Source organism: Dama dama, chromosome 12 (assembly GCF_033118175.1).
Source record: "Dama dama isolate Ldn47 chromosome 12, ASM3311817v1, whole genome shotgun sequence".
Classification (NCBI taxonomy): domain Eukaryota; kingdom Metazoa; phylum Chordata; class Mammalia; order Artiodactyla; family Cervidae; genus Dama; species Dama dama.
In genome coordinates, this window is record NC_083692.1 from 57042074 (window position 1) to 57066755 (window position 24682).

The 24682-nt window shown below is 55.6% G+C and overlaps 1 protein-coding gene across 1 annotated transcript; it reads left to right on the forward strand.

Annotated features, from left to right (window-relative positions):
* Nucleotides 1-572: 572 nt before the first annotated feature.
* Nucleotides 573-23025, forward strand: PLEKHO2 (pleckstrin homology domain containing O2). The gene is made up of 6 exons (XM_061157367.1): nt 573-705; nt 6888-7037; nt 11668-11784; nt 16252-16356; nt 17861-17959; nt 19992-23025. Exons 1-6 carry the CDS (start codon nt 694-696, stop codon nt 21018-21020), a joined length of 1512 nt encoding a protein of 503 aa, XP_061013350.1. The 5' UTR covers nt 573-693; the 3' UTR covers nt 21021-23025.
* Nucleotides 23026-24682: the final 1657 nt, after the last annotated feature.

Sequence of the window (24682 nt, forward strand, 5' to 3'; positions counted from 1 at the left end):
AGGAGATGCCGGGGAGGAGGACCAGGTCGTTGCCACTACCCCAGGGTCAGGGAAGAAAGAAGGAATCTCTTGATTGCCCCCATTTCTGGGCCGTCCAGGCCGGTTAGCCCAGTCTGGCAACCGCAGCCCACCCGGTCAGGAGATCTCGAGGGCAGGAGCAGTCAGCACCTCGGGGGCTCGCTCGGTCCTGCCCCACCCCGGCCCCGCCCTCGGACCCCGCCCGTTCCCCTAGCCTCCGCCTCTGGCCGGAAGCCCCCTCCCCTTCTCCCTCCCCCAGCCGGTCCCCCGCACCCCTTATTCCTTTCCAGTCCCTGTCCTTCCGCGGGTCAGGGAAACCTCTCTCCGCCCGGTCCCCTCTGTCTTCCTCCAGCTCGGGTTCCTCCATCCAAGTCCCAAGCCCCCGCCGGGCCCCGCCCAGGCTCCTCCCTCGGCCCGGCCCCGGTCCCAGTTTCCCGCCCAGACCGGGGCCTTCAGGCCCCTCTAGTCCCCTCCCCAGGCCCCGCCCCCGGCCCCCGGAAGCCTCTCCCCGCCCTCGGCCCCGCCCCCCCCGAAGTTTCTTGGGCCCCCGGCAGCCAGCGGGACAGAACGCGCAGAGCCGCCGCCCGGCCGGCGGTTGATGGAGGTATCGGAGACCGCGCGGCGCCGGGAGTGAGCGGCCGAGCGGTCGAGCAGCCGGACCTCAGCGGACGCGTCATGGAAGAGGAGGTGAGGGCCGGGCCAGTCGGGGGGCCTGGGCTGGGGTCTTTGAGACTCTTGCGGCGGTTGGGGTCCCTGACTCAGGCCCTTGTTCCAGCCAGCCCCTCTCCTGCGGCGGGTCTCCGGACACCCCCACCCACCCTGCCCACCCCAATCCCCCAGGCAGAGCCTAGGCCCGATGAGATGAGGCAGGAGCGGGAGTAAGGGATCGCAGACCCATTCTCCTTCATTATTTCTGTCTTCTCCCACCAACTGTGATCCTGGTGGTGGTGGTTGTTCCCATTGGACAGATGGGGAGACTGAGGCTCCGGTGAGTTTGATGACTTGCTGAAAGTAGCCTGAGTCGCTGGGCTCGAACCTTTGTTATCACCGACTCCCTGTGCTGTCCACGTCGGATCCTAAAAGGGCACAGTGTGTGTGTGTGTGTGTGTGCATGTGTGTGTGTGTGTTGTGGTGGGTCTGTGGGTTCTGGAGTCCTTGTCTCAAGGAATCTTGAGGCTGTGGCCCTGTCTGGTGGCTGGAGGACTGGAGAAGTTGCGTTTTCTCCCCTAAATCCCTGTAGGTCCTTTATCCGTGGTGGGTCCAGCTTCTTCCCTGACTAGGTGTCAGGCCCTGATCAGGGCTGATCCCTGCCCCTGCCATCCTCACGTCCCTGGAGGGCTGATTCTCTGGAGGAGCTGGGCAGCTGGACCAGCAGTGGTCCTTGAGCCTCCCTCATTCCCATCAGGACCTTCATGGTCTGGAGTGTGGTCAAGCACTCTGTGACCCCCACCCTTTACTTGCAAACTCAGTTCTCTCAGTAGCCCCCTCTTCCAGGCACACTGCCAGCACTTAATGTGTGACTGTGGAATGAATAAACTAGGGAGGAGCCTGCTGAGACTAGAGGATTTTGCTTCTGGTCCCCCAAGGGGGTCTCAGCTTCTGCCCCTCCCAAACCGAGGGGAGGGGCTGTGTCTTTGCCTGAATAGGTGGGGAGGAAAGATGAAACTTCACTCTTGGGGCAAGCCTGGACAGCTGGGGACCAGACTGCCTGTGTCCCCATCAGTGCTCATTTCCTTGCTTCCTGGGACCACTGTTCAGGAGCAGCTGGGGTATCTGTCTGAGTTCCCTCAGGCCAGGCCCTGCACTTCTGTGGGATGGTAGATAAGTCACTTCCCCTCTAAGCCTGCATTTCCTCTTCTATAAAATATTGGGCCTGGTCTCCTCCCCGGGTCTTGATTGTAGCGCCTTCTCTCAGAGTGGGTGGGAATAGGGGCACAGTCAGGTCACTATGATTTGCTGTGGTTTCTTGCGGACAGGGGTGGGGCTCCCTTACCCTTGTTGTGAGGGCTGGGCTTCTCTTCCTCTCTTCTTCTCCCAGAGGATGTGGGACAGGACTACTCGATCTCCGATCTGCTCTGGCCACCGCACTCCCCTCAATTAAGGGAAGTTCTCCTGGGGCCTCCTCGTCCAATGGCTTGTCTGGTGGTCAACCCAGCCCTCTACTCCTCTGGTCTTGAATCTCTAACATTGCTATTTCCTAACTCCCAGATGCCAAAAACTCCCTGCATACCTAGGGTATCTAAGGCCTTGCCCACCACCTCGCTACATGGCCAGGGGCTCCCTGTTCTCTACCCTTCCTTTGGCATCCCTCTTTTCCTCTCATTTCTTCTCCCCACCACTTCCTCTTGTTTCTCCAGGCCTCAGTACCCATCCTGCTTTTTCTTAAACCCTGCATAGATTGTAGTCACCTTCTCTGCCCCATGACCCCCGGCTGGCCTCCTCACCTCACTGCCAAATGACTGCCTTTAGTTCTCCCCCTAGCTTTGAACTTCCTTCCCAGGCACACTGGTGCCAAGCCCCCTCAGTGACCTCCTCCATATAATAGGTTGGTAGTTTCATCAGGCTAAGGTTTGGTGCGGAAGTGCGGGTCTGGGCACTGGGCATCTGTCCATCTGTGTTCTCAGGGCCACAGTTTCCCCATCTGTAAAATAAAGGAGGTGGGCAGTCCAGAAATATGATGGTTTATGTGCAAAAGCTTTGAAAGCTGCAGTGATCAGTGTGAGGTTATTATTGCAATTGGACTCAGGCTTTCCTGTCTCCGCCCTAGGGTTCTGCCCCCTCCTCTCAGTCATGCCTTTCCCTGGCTTGGCCTCCAGTGGCCCCAGGCTGCTCCTTTGCCCTTACCCATCTAGAGAGAGGCAGAGCAGTGGCCTGTCCCAGTACGGGTTTTGGGACCTTAAGCTAATCTTCGACTCTTTCTGGCCTGCACTTTCTCATCCTGTAGTGAAGGGGTTGAGAATGTAGAGTCTTTAATGCCCTTCTCTGGGCCAAGATATGCGTCTCCTTTCTCACAATCCTACCAAAACCCTTCCTTCTGCAAGGGCTTCCCAAACTAACCCCAAGCGCTTACCCTACCAGAGAGCCAAGACTGGGTACCCTTCTGGGTAGGTTCTAGAGCCCTCCCAACAGATTGGGATCCTCTCAAGCAGAGGATGCCCACCCAGCCCCCAGACTGGGGATTTCCCTTGTGTGGGGTCTGTGTTGCGCCCATCGGACTGGAAGTTCCCCACGCAGAGCCTGTGCTTCCTCTCTCTGATTGCTCCATCACAGGGCTCTGACATGGTGGGTTCTTAGCAGAGTTTGGTCAGAGCATCATGGGGTTTAGTCCAGTCCAAGAGCAAAGGTCATTATCCTAAGCTCTCTGTGATGTGAGGTGCCAGCACGTTCTTTTCTGTGGGTCTGTCTCTCCCTGTCATGGCTCTTTGCTGTGCACAGGGCTGGGTTGACCTGGTATCTTTTTCTTTTTCTTTCTTTTTTTTTTTTTTAAACAAATGACCCAGAGACCCTCCCCCTTCAGGCAAAGCAGAGCCAGGCTGGTGCCCAGGGGTTCCTCAGAAGCTGCTCACGGTGGGCCTGGGGAGGGGCTTGAGTGAGGATGGGTGGGAGAAGAGAGGGCGAAACAGGAAGAAGAGTGGTCAGCTGGTCAATGAGAGGAGAGGAGGCCGAGAAACTGGGGTGAGCAGGACAAAGCTTCCCCTCTGAGCCCTACCAAAGGGAGGGGCCGCTTATTAAAATTTACTGGGGCATACATAGCCAGCCTCCTGGTGGGAGAGTGTCTGAGGGGCAGGGAGAGGGACTGGGTGAAGGGTGGCAGGACTCTGACCTCCAGCCAGGCCTGTCTGCTGGCGGCTGCTGTGACTGATTCCTGGCCAGGAGACCCTCCCATGGGCTTGGGTTTGTGCCACCTCCAGTCCCTCAGTTGTCACCCCCATCCCCAAGTGCCTTGTCTCAGCCCCATGCTGATATCCACATCCCCAAAGGCTCCGGACTTGCTTCTGGCTCATACAATCATGGCAGTCACTGGGCACTGCTCTGCTACTCGCAGAGAGGATGCATCAGGACACAAGCTTCCAGCCTTGCCCCCGGGAGCTTCCAGCTGGCAGGAAGTTTTCACATCTCGGGCTGTGGGTGAGGCAGGCAGGAGAGGTCACAAGTAGAGGGGCTGTGAGGTCCCATGGGGTCGTGGGTGGGCCCCTGGAAACAGGAGGCGAGCTTGGAGCTCAGAGGTGGGAGATCTGGGCCACTGTTCTGCAGTCTTCTGTAAGAGAAGCCTAAGTCTGCAGGAGGGGTGGGGGTGAGGGGGGTGGCCAGCTGCTGTAGTTGCTAATGGAGAGGTGTGATGTGTCAAATGTGGGGGTGGGATTTCCCTTGTCCCACTTTTTCCCCTCCAGCCCTGGGCCTAGGCCAACTTGCAGGGGTCCCTGAGTGGAGGAGGCCCGAGTGGGTCACACAGCCCATAGGGCTGAACACAAGTGATGACAGTGTGGGGCTTTGGGTGCAGAGTAGGATGCTAGAGCCCCCCCTTCTTGTCAGAGGGCCCCGAAGTCCCTTCTTGTGATCAGGGTGGCTCATAACTAGCCTGTCAGCAGGCCTCTCACTTCCTCATTCTCCATCCGGGAACACCATTTGGGACCATTCCACTTCTCCATTTCTCTTGTCATCTATAAGTTAGGGAGAGATCTTTAGGGGGGCACCTTATATTCCATGAGCTCCTGGGGGCATTGAAGCCCAGCAGCTGAGCCGGGTAGGTCTTGTCTTGAATTCTGAACCAGGCCCAGGGACAGGGTCCCTGAGAGGCAGAGGGAAAGGCAGTGACGACAGGAACAGTGATAGCTGTCATTGACTAAGTTTAGGGGGTCCTAGGCATTGCTTTATATGTTGTATCTTTTTATTTAGCAACAAACATTTATTGAGCACCTACTGTGTGCCAGACACTGTCTAACCACTGGGGATACAACAGTAAACAAAACAAAAATCCCCGGCCTTACGGAGTTACAGTCCTGCAACTTCTGTCAGTATAACCACGTCACTGATGAAGAAACTGAGGCTCAGAGAGATCATGTGACTTGCCTCTGGTCTACGTGACTTGGGCTTCAAAGTTCAGACTCCTGACCATTGGAGTGTGCAGTGCAGTGGGGGAGGGGGCCACAGTAAGGACCAGACTGGGGGTTCCGTGCTGTGATGGAGCTCAGGGAGGCCATGCCCTGCCCCACCCCTGACTCTTCTGTCTGGACTTGTCCTTCTAAAAGCATCTGTGGCCACAGGATATCTCTGGGGAGAGATGTGCTCCTTTTAACTGGCGCCCCCTTTTTTAAGCTTTATGTAAATTATAAAGTAGTCAAAATTAGTCAGTGCTGATTTCCTTCTAGCATCCTGTACATTCTGACATGCTCTTAGCCCCTTCTCCTCCACCCTCCCCTTCACACTCAGCACTGTGGGTACCAGTCATTGAAGCAAAGTGGTTAGCAAACTGGGTGTATTTTTATTTTCATTTCACAGGTCTTTCTCAAGCACGCATTATGTGTAAAGAAACAGTACTGGGTGCTGGGTACTAAATGTGAATTTGACCCCACCTGGTAGGCATATTGGAGAAGGCAATGGCACCCCACTCCAGTACTCTTGCCTGGAAAATCCCATGGATGGAGGAGCCTGGTGGGCTGCAGTCCATGGGGTCGTGAAGAGTTGGACACGACTGAGCGACTTCACTTTTACTTTTCACTGTCATGCATTGGAGAAGGAAATGGCAACCCACTCCAGTGTTCTTGCCTGGAGAATCCCAGGGACGGGGGAGCCTGGTGGGCTGCCGTTTATGGGGTCACACAGAGTCGGACACTACTGGAGCGACTTAGCAGTAGCAGCAGATAGACATATATCTGGCACCCAGCTACCCAGGTGGGTAACCAAGAGACATGAGATGTCAGTGACTGGCCTGAAGGCTCCAGGGTGGCTGCCATGTCCTCGAGAAGGGTTTGAGTTTACCTCCTGTACCTGCCTGTGGTTGAAGGCAGCCCTCGTCAGGTAGGGTGGCTGCACTAAAGTCCTGACCTGGGGCACGGATGAGGGCCGTGGAACCTCCTGCTTTGGGGCCGGATGCAGGGGCTGCTGAGAAGGCTCTCTGGAAGGGCAGGGGTGAGGAGGAAGATTACCACTCTGCCTGCCTGCCTCCTGCCATCCTTCTGATCCTGCTTGGACGTCCTTTCCTCTGAGAGGCCGTCCTATGCCACCCTGACCTGAACCAGGTCCTCCACTATCCTGTCTCTCTCCCTCCTCTTCACTTCACTTTCACTGATTGCTTCATAGCATTTCACACTTGTTCGTGTGTTTATCTCTGGTGTTTATTTGTTCAGCTCCTCCTTCCCCGCATTGCCAGCTCTGGGAGGGCAGAGATGTGTTATTTTTATTCTTCCCTGCCTACTCCAGCACCCGTGACATTGTGGGTGCTCAATACCACGTGTGTTGATGTGGTTGCATGAATACACAGGAAGCAGAATAGTGGAGGGGAGTGCGAGGTCAGAGGCCCAGTGTGAATTCTGATTTTGTCCTTCCAGTGGTGTGACTTTGGTAAGTCACCTCCTCTGTTGGAGCTTCAGTCTGCAGTGACAGTGGATGAGGATGCTACCACCTAGGAGCGTAGTTGCATGGGTTAAATGAGGTGGTCTGTGTAAAACATAATACAGTGACTCAGTATAAGGTGCCTGCGGATATTATTGTGGCTGCTGTTATTATTGCCATTTCTGATACTGGATTGAGAGTAACTGCCTCAGGGGTTGGGGGGGAAATTCACGCGGGGTGATATCCACCAGAGGGATATATCTCCGTGTGGCGTCAGGGCAGCAGCCCTCATGGTGTGTCCGAATGCTCCGTTACAGGGTGTGAAGGAGGGGGGCCAGAAGCCTCGGAGCGCGCAGACGGTGGACAAGGCTGGCTGGATCAAGAAGAGCAGCGGGGGCTTCCTAGGGCTCTGGAAGGACCGCTACCTGCTTCTCTGCCAGGCCCAGCTGCTGGTCTATGAGAATGAGGTAAGGACCGGCCTTCTCCTGAGTTTGAGTGTTCTGTGTTGGGGAGCCAAGTGGGGGCAGCCCAGGCCAGAAAGGGATCCTGGACCCGGGACTGGAAGGCCTGTTTCACTTTGGACCTGCTGTGCCGCCTTGGGCAAGTGCCTGGTTTCCTCTGGGCCTGTGCAGTACACAGGCGATACCTCTAGGGGTGAGTGTAGGGCTCCCAGGTGAGGGCTGTTTGAGGTGTATGTGGGTAGGGATGCGTGCTTCTCCTCAGCTGGCCATCTACTCTGCAGCTTGCTATCCTGGGGCTAGGTTCCACTTACGTGAAGTTTCCAGAAACCCAAAGCTTGCTCCACTCAGTAATGAGAGTAGAAATAATACTTACTTTTCATGCTTGTTTGGCAACCTTGCTTACCGCTCTTGGACGATGCTCACGACAGTCCGTGAAGAGCAGCCATCATGTCACATTCTACAGAGGAGGATACTGAGGCCCAGGGTGGCCAGATCCTCTTCAGCGTCTCAGTGAAAGAAGGTCAGATCTAGACCCAAAGTCAGGGAGCTCTCCATCCAGCTATGCCAGCAAGTAAACTCTAAAACTTGTTTTTTATGGAAATCCTCTAAAACAGGGGTCCGCAACCTTCAGGTCAAGGACCAGTACCTCTGTCAGATCAGCGGCAGCATTAGATTAGAAATAAAGTGCACAATAAATGAAATGTGCTTGAATCACCCCAAAACCATCCTCCCACCCCTGCTCCATGGAAAAATTATCTTCCACAGAATAGTTCCTTGGTGACCAAAAGGTTGGGGACTGCTGCTCTAAAACATGTTGGATATTCTTGTCTGCCTGCTTCAGCAGAGGATGCTGGCCTAAACAGTCTTCCTTAGTGACTCAGTCACTGGTGAGCCGGCCATTCCTACTGCCGGCCTGTACTTTTCAGCTTTTCTTTCTCCTTTAACATCAAGCTTCCGGTTGCCTCTTTTGCTATCCTTGTGCTTCTCATAGTCTCCACATCTTTCCGCTTCAGACTCATGCCCCTTTTCATTTTGGCAGGCTTGGAATTTAGACAGCCCAGCACGTGGAAGTTGTGTGTCGAGTAAGTGTTGATAAAGTTCTGGGTGAAGACCTGAGGCAAAAAGGTGGTCTTTACTTGGGAATGCTCTCTGTGTTCTGGGGTTGAGGCTGTAAGAGGGCTGTCGCTGTGTGCCTCTGACCAATGGGTACGCGGAGAAGAATTGGGCTGGGGGCAGGGGAAGGGGGATCCTGCCTGTTCCCCATCAGCCCCTGTTAGCATGCCTCAGGCTGACCTGGTCAATTCATCCTTGTCCCAGCCCAAGAGAGATCTAGGCATTTAAAGGAGCTGCCTTTGTGATGCACCTCACCTTTCCTGACTGAGTCCTCAGGCTCAAGGAGCTGGGGTGTCAGAGAAATAGCCAGAGAAGGCCAAGGGGGTGAATCGTGCAGACAGTCCCCAGACGTTCTGCACTGCCATCAAATTAGGATATGCTGTGGTGGCAGCAAGGGGCTATTTTTATAAGTAAAGGGGGCTGTCACAGCCTCCTCCAGTCCCAGCTACCAGAAGAATTGAGTGACAGGCCCCCAGCTGTCAGCTCGTCAGGTGCTGCCAGCCTTGTCCTGTGCTACCTCTCTACATCTGGCCATGTCTGTGAAGCAGGAAGGATTCCACATCCCCTAAACACGAAAAGTCTAAATCACGCTTTAAAAAAAAAGTCACTATTAAAAACCTCAAGGCGGTTTCAAGAACTTAGCCCTCGGGGGTGGGGGAGTTTGGCACAGGAGAGGGAATTGAGAAATGTTCAATTCCCCTTTCTGATGTAAGGAACTAGGCGAGTGCGAATGACTCTGGCTGTTTCTTTGCTGTCAGAGAGGCTGACATTCCAAAAGTGCTGCCCCCACCCAGTGCCTGCTGGGTTATCCGATTTTTCTGAGCTGCAGAAGGGCCAGATGATTCAGCGATTCAGGTTGAGAGGAGACCCAGGTCAGGCAGCCATGGGGAACTGGGTGGTGGAGATGGACTGACCTTTTGTTTCCAGACAGAGGAGGGTGTGTTTGGGCCAGTTATCTTCCCAGTGGGGGGAGGCCTGTGCACGTGGGGTAGGTGAGGATCTCTCTCTGGGATCGGAGGGCGGGGTGGGTTTCTTCCTGGAGTCTTGCTCTGAGTCAGGCATTCAGTTTAGCAAACTTTTCCTCTGGAGCGCTGTTCCTTAGGAGAAGGCAATGGCAACCCACTCCAGTACTCTTGCCTGGAAAATCCCATGGACGGAGGAGCCTGGTAGGCTGCAGTCCATGGGGTCGCACAGAGTCGGACACGACTGAAGCGACTTAGCAGCAGGAGCTGTTCCTTATAGGGCACTGGCAGGGGAACAGAAAGGAGACACAGGCAACAGAGATGGAGAGAGGTGGCTTCAGGGAGTTAGGACGTCCTTCCCCATGACAGCGTGTCCCTAGCGCCTAGTAAGACGCCTGCAGATGGGGAATGTCAGAGGAGAGAGAACACCGAGGCTCAGGCTGGGAGAGCAGGGTGGCTTCCTGAGCAGGTGGATTTTACCAGCCTTGTGTTGAGTGCAGACACCTGCAATGGATTGAAGACTAAGGATTGGAAAGAGGTGCAGGGAGGCAGGAATGGGAAAAGATACTTCTTTGAATCTAGATGGGAGAGACAGGTCACCCTGGCTACCTGTTGCTCTTTCTCCAAGGGGCTGAAGAGAGAGTAAGTAGGTCAGTGGTTACAGACCTTAACTGTACAGTCATCTGCTTTGGAAAATACTAATGTCTGGGCTCTGTCCTCCAGGGATCCTGATGTAATTGGCCTGGGATATTGCCTGGGCATGGGGATTTTTAAAGCTACCAGGTGCCACCAAGGTTGAGAATCTCTGGTGTAGGGCAGAGGTTTGCAAGCTTTTGCAAACATCACAGTCACCTCGAGGGCTTGTTAAAACTCAGATTGCTGGCCCATTCCCCCAAGATTATGATTCAGTAGGGTGGGGGCTTGAGGATGAGCATTCTGAAAAGTCCCCAGGCGATGTGACTGCTGCTGGCCCAGGTATCACACCTGGAGGACCACTGGTGCAGAGCAACCTGCTGCTACGGCCAGTGTCCAGCCTGTGGCTCTGGCTGGAATGAGTGTGCTATGCTAAAAGGGCTCTGGCTTGGAAGTCAGAGGATGTGTGTTTCCACTTGGCACTGCTCCTGTGTTTGGGTCTATGTGTGCTCAGTTGCCAGTCATGTCCGACTCTTTTGTGATCCTATGGATTGTCACCTGCCAGGCTCCTCAGTTCATGGGATTTTCCCGGCAAGAATACTGGAGTGGGTTGCCATGTCCTCTTCCAGAGAATTTTCCCGACCCAAGGTCAAACCCGCATTTCCTGTGTCTCCTGCATTACAGGTGGATTCTTTACTGCTGAGCCACTGAGGAAGCCCATATTTGGGTCTGTGCCCTAGGGCAGATCCCTTTGCCTCCAGGTCTCATTCTTTTTCTCTATAAAATGAGGCAGATCCTGGGATTCTAGGATTTCAGGGTGCTTGAGGGACTCTGGAGAATCAGGGAGGCAAAAGGGCTTGCTAAGTGTCAGGGTTTCTGAATAGATGAGAATTATCATGGAGGGAAATTGGGGTATTTCCTCTGCAAAGAATTGAGTCAATTGCCTCCCTCCCAGATATTCCACCCAAAACTGCGGAGCCCTGAGGTGGTCCCTGGTTGAATGCTCCAGCGGGCTCTGCATGGTGTCAACAGCAAGAGTTGACTTCACTTGCTGGCCAGTCTCCCAGGGCATGCAGCTACTTCCCTGGAGTCTCCGGGGTATGACACGCTGAGGAAGCTATTTCGGCCTGGTCTTCCCCAGAAGAGGAAGCAGCTGACCACCGTGGAGGGAGAAGCATGTCCTAGGCCACTTGCTGGAGAGGCATCTGTGGGGTGGAGCCCAGGAGGAGCATACACTCAAGAGCCAGGGCTGGTGTGTGGGAAGGTGGCCCAGGCAGTGTCCAGAGGTGGCTGAGAAGAGACTGGTCACTGTCCTGGCCACCAGCCCTACTAGTGATGAATCCTCACGGTGGCAGGCTCAGGATGCTCTTGAAGGAACTCTTGCCCTGTCTATTGTGCTGGCCCCGGAGAGTGGCCTCTCACCCCAGGTGAAGGGTCAGAGGAGGAGGAAGCCCAGTGGGGAAGTCAGCTCCAGATCACTGTGGTGAAGTCGGGTCATATAGCCCCAAACAGCTTCTCTCTGTGGCTCTACTTGGAAAGCCTTTTCTTCCTTTCAGCTTGCTCCTCCTGCCAGGCCACCTCTTGCACTGATCTCTGCTTGGCTTCTGGGCCTGCACAGACTCCCAGGCACACTTGCCTAAGCCCTTCCAGCTTCCCCTGTTTCCTCCTTTGGCCTTAGGCACATCTGAGTCAATCCTGCTACCTGCCTTTGTGCTGAGAGCCCATTTCTTATATGGATGGAGAGCTTTGAGGACATCCCTCCAACCAGCGTAGACTGAACATCATCTACTTGCCGGGTCTGAATGCCACCTCTTGGTGGTTGATTGGCAGCCCGAGGGTCCCCTCTGACCAAGCGATGCCCTCACTGAGTGGGATCAGGGTCTAGGGGCATCTGGTGCTTACTGTGTTCCCTCTGTCTCCCTTCCCAGGATGAGCAGAAGTGTGTGGAGACAGTGGAGCTGGGCAGCTATGAGAAGTGCCAGGACCTTCGTGCCCTCCTCAAGCGGAAACATCGCTTTATCCTGCTGCGATCCCCGGGGAACAAGGTAGGGCTAAGCCTGCTGCTGGCTGACCTCCCTCCAGGCCAGGGTCTGCTGGGGAAGGTCACCCTGGAAGGGTCTCGAAACAGTCTGGGCTCCTCGATACAAGCCTGCCGGGTCTCTGTTCAGTGTGGTGGAGGCTCAGACCCAGGTTCTGCTGTGGGTGGGACCTTTGGCTTGTTTTGGTCTTGGAGCCCCCCAGCCCCTGGTTGATATAGGTGCGTTTAGGGCTCTTCTGAGAGCTCCACTCCCATCTCCCCTTCTAGGCCCTGGGGGCCACGTTCCCAGGCGTTAGTTGGAAAGTAGTGTTTGGGAGGTGGGCCCTTGGCATTCTCCCACCGCCTGGACACGGGAGACCAGGGGCTGAGGCAGGAAGGCTAGGGATGAGGTCTTCACCCCACCAGGCCTCGGCACCCTGCCATAGTTAGGCAACCACACCCTTCCTTCATCCCAGACCTTCCTGGGTGGGCCACCCCTCCTGCCTTCCATCCTAGCTTCAATGCTCAGACCCACAGCTGCAGCTTTCCTCTGTTCACATTGTCCTTTCTTGGCTGAAGCTGGAGGAAGTCTCTTGCCTGAGAGGTTCATTCCCTGGGACAGGCTGTGTATGTGGACAGAGTTAGCTGTTTGCACCCCTCATCTCTGGCAGGGAGTCCGGGTGGGTGTTGCCACGTGGCGGAGATTCACAGATGTCAGGAGGGAGATCAGCTTGGAGGCTGGTGTACACAGTGCTGCTCGCCAGCTCGCGCCCATCTGCAGCTGGGCCATGCCTCGCCCCAGCTTCTTCTCATCATGTGGAGCCTCGCAGAGAGGGGCTGAGTCACAGAAGCTGGGGGCTGGGGAGCGGGCCTGGTCTGGGCTTGCCCCAGGCCATTATGATTCTCTCGTAGCTTTAAGGGCCAGGAGCCCAGTCCTCTATGGTCCCCGGGGGGAGACCATGATGGCTTGACTCAATAACCTTCTGTCCCACTCAGTGGTAGGTGGACGCAAGGAAGCATGGAGCTCTGATCCTGGGGATGAGGTTGTGCCAAGGTCAGGAGCAGGTTTCACTTGACTTCTGCTGCTTACAGAAGATGGGGAGAGCAACCATATTTTGGTCTTTCAGGTCCTAGAACCCCTACCCTGTTCTGGAGGCACACTTTCCCTCTGAGTGGTGCTGTATTTGTGTGTGTGTGTGTTTGGGAGACGTGTGGAGTGCGCTGTGTGTGAAGGTTGGCCTGTGTGCCTGAGGCCCGTGTGTGCACTTCTGTGTGCAGGAGAGTGTTCGCCTGGCCCAGGGGTTGTCTGCGTCTGTGTGTCCCTCGCTGAGCACCTGTGGATGTGGGCGGAGAGGTCTTGCTTCTCTGTCCTCTGCCAGTGCCATTCTGTGGACCACCTCGTTTCTCTGAGAACCAGCTGATGGTGGGCTAGATGGTTAGGGCCCCACTCAGGGTGGGACATCACCTTCCAAGTAAGCGGCCTGTTTGTGCAGCTGCATTCTCAGCTGCTTCGGCCAACACCCTCCGTTTCGTCCTCCAGTCAAGCCGGGAGTTCAGGTTGGCTCTGGGTGACTCTGGGAGCAGGACAGTGAGTTGGGGAGACGGGGCTGTGGAGTGATTGGTGGGGGCTGCTGGGTAGCGGGAACACAGCCTACCCTGGTTTCAGCTCAAGGGCCCCCGACCCTCGGTACCCCAGGAGCTCACACAGAGAGTGGGGGCTCTCCAGAGATCAGATGGTGGACTGAACAGAGCACCGCTTCCCCCACCCCCAGCTCCCCCGCATCCTCTCACCCTCCTTTCCTATCGCCTTGGGTGTTCCCATCCTCAGTGAGGCCACAGGCTGGCCAGGAGGTCACATGACCCCGGCTGTCTGGTCCTGAGGCCGCCTTTTTTTCCCTCTAATCAAATAAACAAAGACTCCAGTGTCTTGCATGCCCCTCTCCCTCCTGCCTCCCCGTCCCCACACCCCTGCCATGAGGTCACAGGCAGACGCTGCCAGGAAGCAGGGTGGCCTCTGCTGGGCCTTGCTGCCCTGCTGGTTTCAGCCAGCTTGGCCCTTTCCTCTTTCCTGCCTCTTCTCTCCCCCTCCCACCTCTTTCCTCTCTGCCATTTTGTCCTCCCCCCTTTCCCAGCCAAGTGGGCCTTCTGTGTCAGTCCTGTTAGCTTCTGAACTCCTGGCGGGGCCTGTGCGCTGGGGCTTCTTGGGAAGGCTTGGGGAGGGACCGTCGGTGCAGCCTGTGGCTCTTCAGGATGTGGGGTGGGGGTGGGGCAAGAGGAGCAACTTCTTGGTTTTCTGTCTGTCCCTATTCTGATCACCCTTCTATCTGTCCCTATTCTGATGCCTAGTTCATTCAGGCAGGTGGGGCTGGATCCTGTATAACTTCGTATTCCCTCTCCTGGGGAACCCCTGGGCTGGCACACTCCCCCCAGCCTGCTTAGGTGGGCTGGCCAATGGGAAAGAGTTACAGTTTGGGTTGGGTGCAATGGTTGGATTTTTTGTCCCACTGAGGCCCCGATTAGTAAAGAGACCCTTGGAGTTCTCATTGCAGGTTAGTGGGACTAGAACTCTGATGTTGACTCCTTGGTCAGTGTTCATTCTCCGCCCCACTCTTGCTTCATCTTTTTCTGAGTTTAGGTGTGTGCCTCTCAAGCTGCCAGGCATGCTAAGTCCTGCACCAGGCAGGGGCCCCACCCCACCGACTCTGGGCCTGCAAGCAGAGGCCGTAGCTGGGCTGATGGGCTGCCTGGGGCCACCATACTCGCAAACCCCATCAAAGGGTGGAGTGGGCCCTTTCAGAGCTCAGATGCAGTGCTGTCCCTTCCTAAGCCACGAGCAGCCCTGATGGCTGGGCTGAGGCAGTTGCCAAGGTGCCCTGGGGTTTGCTGCCGATCTCCTGCCAGGATCGAATTTACCCTGGTCATGCAAATGAGCATTTGGCTGTGCCTGGTGTGGGGAGGTGGGTGGGACCAGGGCCCTGTATGAGGAGAACTCAGAGGCAGCCAGGAGGAAGTTATATAACGAGGATGCTGAGGGGGCCAGGCGGGCCATGTGTTATATAACCAGGAGAACGGCAGGAGGGAAGGCACAATCTAACACCCGGGCGGGGATGGGCAGCTGGTGACCTGCCCGACAAAGAACTAGGGCATCTCGAGGTCAGAGAGTGGGCAGAGGCCCCAAAACGGGAACCAAGGGCCAGCTCATTCATTGATGAGCTGTTCATTCAGTAACTACTTACTGAGTACCCAGTATGTGCCAGGCCCTGGCTTTGTTGTTATTTAGTTGCTAAGTCTTGTCCATCTCTTGTGTGACTCCATGGACTGTAGTGAACCAGGCTCCTCTGTCCATGGGATTTCCCAGTGAGTTGCCATTTCCTCCTCCAGGGGTCCTCCTGACCCAGGGATCGAACCCGCGTTACCTGCATTGGCAGGCGGATTCTTTACCACTGAGTCACCAGGGTGTTCAGTTCCCTCAGCATTGCTTTGTAGTAGGCAGTGGCATCCCTTTTTCCAGATACGGAAACTAGGACTGTTTTGTGCAGGAAAGAAATGGTGGCAATTCCTATGACTGAGCACCCTGTCTGTGCCCGCTTCCACGTTTAACACTTTGCTACATTATTGATCTTCACAGCTCCCTGAAGTTCAGGGTCAGCCAGCTGTGAGTGCTGGTCTGTCCAGCTCAGGGGCCCTACTGCTGTGTCCGCCATGGGGGGCAGCTCCTCAGTTTGTATGGCTTCACTCCTTCCACTATTTCCTGTCTGACCTTGGGGCCTGGCCAGGAGGGGCCTCTGTGAGCTGCCTTCTGATTCTAATGTAGGAGCTTTGAGCTCCTGCCTGAGGTGGGAAGAGACCTGTGGCGTGGGGTGGGGTGAGGGGGGATGTGAGGTTGAGTCATGGGATTACTTCAGGCTGCCTTGACCAAGTCCCGTCCCTCTGACGAGCCTCATCTACATGATGAGGGGGCTGAAATGGACCCCCTAGTGCCCTTTCTCTCTCTCAGTCCATGACTCAAGGCCAGAAAGGAGAGACCCTGGGACTTTTTCACTTGGCCAGGGCTGGGTGTGGGGTCCCTGGGCAGCTGTAGGTGGCCCTTGTTCTAGTAGGCCTTCTCTGAGGGCCACCCCTCACGCCTGTCACCTGTGCCGTTATACTCAGTCTGGCAGATGTAGACTGGGACTATATTCCTACTTCACAGAGAAATCTCAGCGGTCAGGCTGCAGTCTAGGGGAGTCACAGAGGGTGAGACCAGATCTGGGCAAGGCCGATTTGAATCCAGATCCCTGGCAGCTGTATCCATGGAGAGGGCCCCTTCTCTGATGGGTCTGTCTCTCCCCTTGCTCTGGAGCCCCCGTGTGAGACCTGATATGGGGGTCATTTTGATTTGCTTCTGACCAGCTGTGGGAAGGCAGACTTCAGGCTGTGGTGGGAAGTTTCCCTAAGACCCCAAGTATGAACCCTTATAAACGTCTGCCATTCATCACACCCATGCCTGTTGCAGGTCAGTGACATCAAGTTCCAGGCACCCAGTGGGGAGGAGAAGGAATCCTGGATCAAAGCCCTCAACGAAGGAATCAACCGAGGCAAGAACAAGGCTTTCGATGAGGTGCGATGCAGTCCTCTGGACTTCTCTGGGTCTCTTTTCCCTCCACGTGTGATCTCAGAGTGGACCCTGCCCCCTGCCCCAGACAACCCCTTGATTATGTCACTGCTACAAACACTGGGGCACCTGCTGTTGTTACCTCATTTAATCCTCACAACACACTTCAAAGTAAGTGTCTGTATTCCCATATTACAGATGAGGAAACTGAGGTGTAAGGAAATTTAAGTATGTATTTTTAAATTAAAACATGGGTAGAATTTAACTGGTTGCAACTGTGCTTCCTTTCCAACCCAGATCCAGCCATAGCAGCATGAGCCCAGGGCTGAGAGGTCTGGGGTGAGCTGAGAGCCTGACGGCTTACTCTTCAGTTGGGCCGTGAAGTCCGAGTTTGGCTGGCTATAGGCCAGGCCCTCCTTACCTGTCTGCAGTGGCCATCCAGCCCCCTGTCTGTAGTGGTGATGCCAGCAGGGCTGTGATCAGGCTCTGGGCAGGAAGGGTGTCCCACGGGACCAGATCTCCTAGGGAGGGTTTATCTTTGACTAAATTCATAGCTATTTGGGCTAAAATGGACCTGGGGCCACCTAGAGTGACCCTTTGGCAGAAGACTGAGGTTGATGGGGGACGAACTCTCCCAGGCAAGTTCCCTCTTAACACCCAGGTTCCCTTACTGGCAGCCGTGGCTCTCAGGTCACGTCTTATGTGACTGTGTCATATTCAGCCCTTCACTAGTTTGGTAAAGTGTCCCCGTTTCATGGGAGAGGATGTTGGAGGCCACAGGAGCATGGCCTGGGCCTCGGCCGACAGCCTTGATGGAGCAGGACCAGCTGCTCCACTGCAAAGACCCCCAGGTGGGCCTGAGTCTCACCTCGGGGGAGGAGAGTCTTAGAATACCCCCATCACAGGGACCAGCTGTGCTGGGATTCAGTCTGGATTTCCCACGTGACTCTCACTGTGGCTTCCCCGCTATTCCTTGCCCACATTCCTCACCCTCAGAGAGGGTGCCCTCCAGGCTTCCTGACCCAGGGGGAGTAGAGTCCCTGGTCTTTTTTGAGCTTTCTTTCAGGATCCTCAGGGGCCCTGGGAGAGTGACTGGGGCCAGGGAAGGCCTTTTTTGGAAGCCAGATACTAGGGGATCTTGGGCTGACTCCTCCCCACTCCCCCCAGCTAAGCTCAAAAACAGCCACAGGGCTGCTTATATGTTTGCAGTGGACTGAGAGATGAGGGCTGATAGCCTGCGTTTGGGTAGGAAGACTGAGGCCCAGAGGGCAGCTGCAGAAGAGGGAGAGCCTTAGATTGCAGAGAGACGACAAAGGCCGCGTAGAGACAGGGTTAGAAAAGCGAAGACCTGGACGCAGGGAGAGGCCTCAAAGAGAGAGACAGCGTGGGGCACTTGACCCTGTCAAGCACGGAGGAGGTGCAGACCCCACCTCTGAGTCAGATCATCACCTGGGCATTTCTTCCCCTCCCCAAGGCTGGGTGGGGACTGACATGGTTTCCTCGTTCCCAGGTCAAGGTGGACAAGAGCTGTGTCCTGGAGCATGTGACGCGGGACCGCGTACGCAGGGACCAGAGGCGCCGGCCCCCTACGAGAGTCCACCTGAAGGAGGTAAGGCCTGCCCCCAGCTTGGAAGGGTTGGGGGTCAGTTGAGCCTGGGACTGCAGCTGCTTAGGTGGCAGAGGGCTGGGGGCCAGCTTTTCCCTAAGCACTCTTGGCATCGGGCTGAGCTGATCCTTGCAGCACACGAAGGGTTTCAGTGGGGAGACTCGGAGTGAGCGAGGTCCTGGGTGTATGGTGCGAGTTTGAGGCCCCAGCAGGGGAGAAGGTGTGCTCTGTCCCTTTGACTGGGAGATGGTATGGGAGGGTGGGGTTGGGGGAGGAAATTGTGGAGGTCTTGAAAGCAGGGTTTGGGGGCAGGATAGATGGAAGGGTGCGTTCCAGATGTCAGTTGGAGGCCCTGGTAGTAGGAGTAGGTTGATGTAGAGAAAGGCAGGGGGCCAGGAAATAGAGGCAGAGGTAGGGCCTCCAGGCTCCAGGAGGGGTGAAAAGGGAGGCACCAGTGGGAGAGACACTGGGCAGCAAGGGCCACCTGGGCTTGTGACTGAATTCAGGGCTCAGGGAGGCAGATGGACACAGAGGGAAGGTTGTCAGAGCGCCCCCCTGCCTGGAGACCCAGGCGTGGGAGGGGGAAGGATGCAGGAGGCCCTGGACACAAGGAATTGGGGAGAAGTTATGGCCAGGGGAGGGGGAAGGGAGGAGTCCTTCCTCAGACCATTGTTACTGATGGGGGTAGATGGTGGGGGGAGAGATCTTGGAGGACAGGAAAGAACCTCAGCAGATGTTACCTTTGAGGAATGAGGGGCACAGGGAGCCGAGGAAGAGGAAGCCTGAGAGGGGTGCATCCAGAGAAGGGCCCTGGACCATGGGTCATCAGCCAGGTTGGCAGCCACAAGTCCTGGGGCAGGACTGGGGGAAAGGCAGATGGTGATGATTCCAGCACATTTTCCCAGAGAAGGAGTTGGCTTTGGACTGTCATGGCGTACAGAGCTGGGGGTGCTGGTGCGAAGGAGACCATGGCGGGGAAGGAGGGAGACAGAAGGGGGTCTAGGCTATTGGATGGTTTGCTTTTGAGATGAGACAGCCTGTTCATGTCTGTCAGCTGAGGGAAAATGTCCTGCAGAGGGAGTGACTGAAGCAGCTAGAGAGGAAAGGCACGTCTGAGGGAGGAAGCCTGGGAGCTATGGGGAGGGCCAGCCTTGGAGAGGGGACCCTCTGAGAAGAATTTAGGGAGGGACTCGTGTCTAATGACTGAGTACATGTATAGGCCTGGTCACCCTTTGCGTGTGAAAGGGAGTGAAGACCTTGAGGGACCTCGGTCAAGGGGCCTCCTGCACAGTCCCACTCCAGGCCCTCTGAGGAGGTGTCCCCATGACCTTGGGGCTGCTGGGTGTCCCTGTGGGCCCCTGGGGCCAGGTGGGGACAGCTGCCTGCTGGGTGCAGCTGTTCTCCTCTGGCTGTCAGCTGTGGTCTCAGGCTGCCCATGTCTGGGGCCACGTGTAATGACATGAGGAGAATGGGCACTGGCTGCTGAGCAGCTGGGCAGGGGAAGGCTGGAGAGTTCTGACCCTGAGGGCTGGCAGGCTGGACAGAAGTCTCCGTGGCGAATGAGCGCAGGGTGGTGTAGGAGACTCGTGTGTGAGACCTGATCCTGTCGCCTGCTGGGTGGGTGGTTGCAGAGAACGGACCCTCCCAAGGCCTACAGCCAACTAGGGGGCTGAAATAGGGCTGGAAAGCATGTTCCCTGCCACCCAGGCCAGCACAGTTGCCTTTCAAAAGAGCAGCCTATTATACAGGCTGGAAGAAGCCAGGCTGAGGCCTGAGAGGACTCCTTGGTTCTGGCTTTCTGGCCTGTGATTCCAAAACCAGGAATTTTATGGAAGTGAGGGAGATGAGAGGATTCATCAGAGAATCACTTTAGCTCCTAATCAGGTGGCTTTGGAAGCCAGAGCAGAGGGCATGGATGGTGTGGGAGGCCGGGGGCATGGGAAGCCTGGATGAGAGGACTTGAGTACTCTTGTAGGTGGGCGCAGCTGACGCAGTGGCCGGTCATCCAAGTTGATGCCATGTCCTGCCCCTGTAGGTAGCCAATGCTGCATCTGATGGGCTTTCGCGTCTGGACCTCGATGTTCCGAACAGCGGGCCGCCAGTGTTAGCCCCTAGCAACGATGTCGATGCAGCCCAGCCCCGGGAGACGCCCCGGGAGACACCCCGGCCACCCATGCCTCCTGCCAAGCCTTCCCCAGCGCCTGAGACCAGCAGTGCTGGTGACAGAATGGAGACTCCTGTGGGGCAGAGCGCCCCTACCCCTGTCCCAGCAAGCACTGAGGCCCACCCTGAAAGCCGAGAAGACTCGGAGACTCCAGTGGTGGAGGACAGTGACTCTGAGCAGCCCCCCAACAGGATGCTGCCTGACAAGCTGAAGGTGAGCTGGGAGAACCCCAGCCCTGAGGAGGCCCCTGATTCTGAGAGTGCAGAACCGCCCCAGGAGTTGGGTGCTGAGACTTCTGAGACTGGGCCCAGGGAGGGTGGGAAGCCCCCTACCCCCCCGCCCAAGATCTTATCAGAGAAACTGAAAGCGTCCATGAGTGGCGTGGAGGCTTCTGGGCCAGCTCAGAGTCCTGGGGCCTCTGAGGCATCTGCCCCAGGCCCAGCAGAGGTCTCAGTGAATGGTGTGGATGACAGTCCTGAGCCCCTCCAGTCATCCCAGGCTGCAGGCCCCCCAGGAACTCCCCCAAAGGATGCAACGACATCCACCGCCCTGCCCCCCTGGGACCCGCAACCTCAGTTCCATCCCCGCTGCTCCTCCCTGGGGGACCTGCTGGGGGAAGGCCCCCGACGTCGGCGGCAGCCTGGGGAGCAGCTGCATCGGGCTCAGCTGGAGGTGAAGGTGGCCTCGGAAAAGACAGAGAAACTGTTGAACAAGGTGCTGGGCGGTGAGTCGGCCTCCATGAATGCTGAGACGTTGCTCAGCCAGGCTGTGGAGCAGCTGAGACAGGCCACCCAGGTCCTGCAGGAGATCAGGGATCTGGAAGAGATGAGCCAGGAAGCACCTGGGCTCCGGGAGAAGAGGAGGGAGCTGGTGACCCTCTACAGGAGAAGCGCACCCTAGGGCCTGCCGGGCCAGGGACGTTCCCTGCTGGCCGGCTTAGTCCCTCAGAGCCCAGCCCTGCCGAGAAATGTGCTTCTTCAGGCTGTAGAAGGGCCATCAGGCATGTCGGGGTTCGGCCAGGACCTGTAGAGACTCCTGGGATCCTTCCCTCTCTGCCCTGGCCAGAGGTGCCAGGTACCGCCCAGGGCTGCTGTCTGGCTGGGCCTCCAGCTCTGGGCTTGGGCTGGGAACACACACTTGGGACGTCTGTGCTTGTGTGGTTGTTCCGAACAGCCCCAGGGCCTTGGCACAGTGCTCGGGGTTTCCGGGGGCGGCATCATCTCTACTTCCCGCCCTCAATAGTTTACATTCCTGACTTCTGAATAGAGCACAGCTGAGCCCCCCTGCAGCCTCCATGGCCAGATGTTCCCAGGCAAAGCCTCATGGCAGAGGCAGCTTCAAGCCATAACTGACCTTCCCCACCCACCTCTTCCCAGAAGTGGCTGGGGCCTCGGGTCTAGACCAGAGGTTCGGCCTTCAGTTGAGTGTGACCTGGATCCCAGCCGGGGCCTCTGAAAGCAGGTGGGAGGCATCTGTGTGAGAAAGCCATTAGCTATGTGGCCCCTCCCTGGGCCCATTTCCTATTCTACAGGCCTTCCCCTCTGGTGAGCCGGGCTTGGTGGACTCCAGGGTGGAGGAGGAACTGGAAGGGTCTCGTAGTCTCTTCCCTGCCCCTGGACCAGCTTGGGTCCAGCCTTGCACATTCCGGTTCAGGTGAACCTGATGTCAGCATCAGAAAATCCTGTATGTAATTCATTATAAATCAACATTCAGGAGTGAAGCTGCCCCAACTTCTGTGCTTCCCAGATGGGATTTATATCTGGGTCTCTGGTTCCTTCTCAACCCAGACAGGTCCAGTATCCCAGTTATTTCTTCAAATGCTGATAGGAGCTGTTGGGCCTGAAATCACTTCCCTCTCCCAGTTCCCCTCCTCCCGTGGCTCCGGCTCCACATGGACTGCTCCTCCTGAACTTCCTTGTGGAAGGAGCTTTATCTCCTGTCCCTTTCCTGGTCCTTCCCGTCCCTACCCCTTCCCTGCAATATCATCTCTGGCTCCGGAGCACATCCGGTCTCTGTCCTGCTGCAGCGGCTGGACTGAGGGCAGGGTCTGTAAGGTGTGGAGGCTCTGAGGGCCACAGCCGCTCCCTGGGGCCTGTGGGAGTAGGAGCAGCTTCCAGCAGGCTTGCTCAGGGGTTTCTGCAAGTGCACTTTTGTTTACTGAAAGAGAGGGAGGCTCACAGCTGCATGCTTTGGCCTTCCTGCCCATCGCGCCACCCCCAGCCTCTAGTCATGCCCACTGAGGCCTGCAGGTGCAGGTCCCTGCCTTCTTCACTCTGCTTCTACTTGGCTCTTGAGGGTAGTGGCAGGTATCAGGAGGGGCACGGGTCTGCTCTGTGGCCTGACTGGGCAGGGGTGTGGGTGAGCAGCAGTGTCATGACTCATGAGCCCCCATTGGCCTCCCTAAACCACACTCCTTGAACAGACTAGGCTCCCAGACCTAGCCTGTGTGAGGTTTCCTCATACATCAAATTAGATCAAGGTCCACCCATCTCTCCATATGTCTCCAATATGAGAGCAAGAATGTCACCAGGGGCCCACCTTCACGCAGCCCCCTGCAGTCTTCTTTGGGGAACAGCCTTCCCTCACCAGCCACCTTGGCTGGGCGAGGCATTCACCAAGTCACATCCTTCCTGGGACTAGAGCCTCAGTTTCCTGCTCTGATAAGGGACCAGGTTGAGCAAGCAGCATTGGGGTCACCTCAGTGGCTTGATGCCGTTGTTTCCTATGGGATGCCTGTGCCTTGGCAGCCTGGACCCACGGGGGACGCCAGCTTCCAGGAAAGGGGAGGAGGATCCAGAATATGCAGGGGCTGCCTGACTGGCCTCCCGGAGGAGGATGGCATTCCATGTCTTCTGCTTATGAAGCGCCTTTCTTGAAATTTGGCAATAAATCCCTTTTTATGGAACTTCTCTGCCACAAGCCTGTTTGTTGATGTGGAGACCAGCTCCAGGGCCTCATGGAAGCAGAGGATAGTTGGTGGTTGATGAGGCCATCACCGGTTCTCCAAACTCTTTTCCAGGGCCCCCTTCTGATAGGCCAGGCTGGGGGGGGCTCACCTTCTCACAGTGCTCCATCTTCACTAAACTTGATCTGGCCTTGCAGTCTCACCCCTTCTATCCAACATGTTTGTACAGCCTGAGGGCTAAGTACCGTAGGGAACAGTACTTTTCAGTTTTTAAAAAGTTTATTTGGAAACAATTTCAAACACAGAGAAACATGGCAAGAGTAAGTACAGTACAAAGAACACCTGTATACTCAGGTTGACCTGTTGGTTTATCTTTTGAGTGCCTTTTTTCTGTTACAGACATACAGTTCTTTTTTGGAGTCTTTGGAGAATTAGTTATCATGGCCCCTTTCCTCTAAATACTTCAGTGTGTATTTCCTAAAAATAAACATATTATATTATTAATCATAGTACAGTTAGCAACTTCAGGAAATTTAACATGGATAGAATACCATTCATTTTCTGTTTTATCATTAGACCCATTAATATCCTTTAATCATATGTTGCCTCCAGGGTAGGGTTGAATATTGCATAAATGTCCCTTTAAGTCTTCTTTAATCTGAAATGTTTTCACAGCTTCTGTTTTTCATGATGTGGGTATTTTTGAAGAATACAGTCCTCCCCAGCTTTTTAATAGAACAGTCCTCATTTGGGGTGTGTTGTGGTTTCCTCATACATCAAGTTAGATCAAGGTCATAGAGTCTCAGCCAGAGAACTGCACAGGTGATGTTAGGTCCTTCTCAGGACATCATATCTGGAGACAATCTCCATCTGCCCTTCACTGATAATGTTAATTTTGATCACTCAATGTGTGATCTACAAATTTTTCTACTGTATAGTTACATATTTTTCTCTTGTAACTAATAAGCAATCTGGGAGACATTTAGAGACCATGCACAGGACTTCCCTGGTGGTCCAGTGGTAAAGACTCCGTGCTTCCATTGCTGGGGCCACTGGTTCGATCCTGGTCAGGGAAATAAGATCCCGCGAGCCACATAGTGTGGCCTTAAAAAAAAAAAAAAAAAAAAAAAAAAGGACCATTCATAAATGTGTTGTATCGCATCAAAATTTCCCTCTAGATCTAGTCTCCAATGATGATTCTTGCCTGAACAGGTATATCCTATGATGGTTCAAAATTATTCCAGCTGTCATTTTAACTTCAGAGCCTGGTCCTGGTTGGGGTGAGCCTGGGACTCACCTGATGCCTGTGGCATCCCTGACACATCTCAGCAGGACCCAGGGCTTTGCTGAGTGCTCTTTAGAAACCCCTGGGCCAGCATACAGCTCCAAGTCAAGCGACCAAGTCAAGTCAAACTGCTGGCTAGGTGTTGAGTCCCACCAGGGACCTCAGTGAAGCTCAGCCTTTGGAGGCCTCAGTTTCCTCACTCACAAAGGGGATCACAGTGCCACCCGCTCCTGATGTGGGAAAGCACCGCAAGTTATTCCCCAAAGGCCGGCTCCCTTCCTTATCTGTGAGGGCTGCTGAACAGGCCTGGTGGTCAGCACAACAGGAAGCACCTGACCCGGGACTTACTGACTGTTCTCTGACCTTCGTATT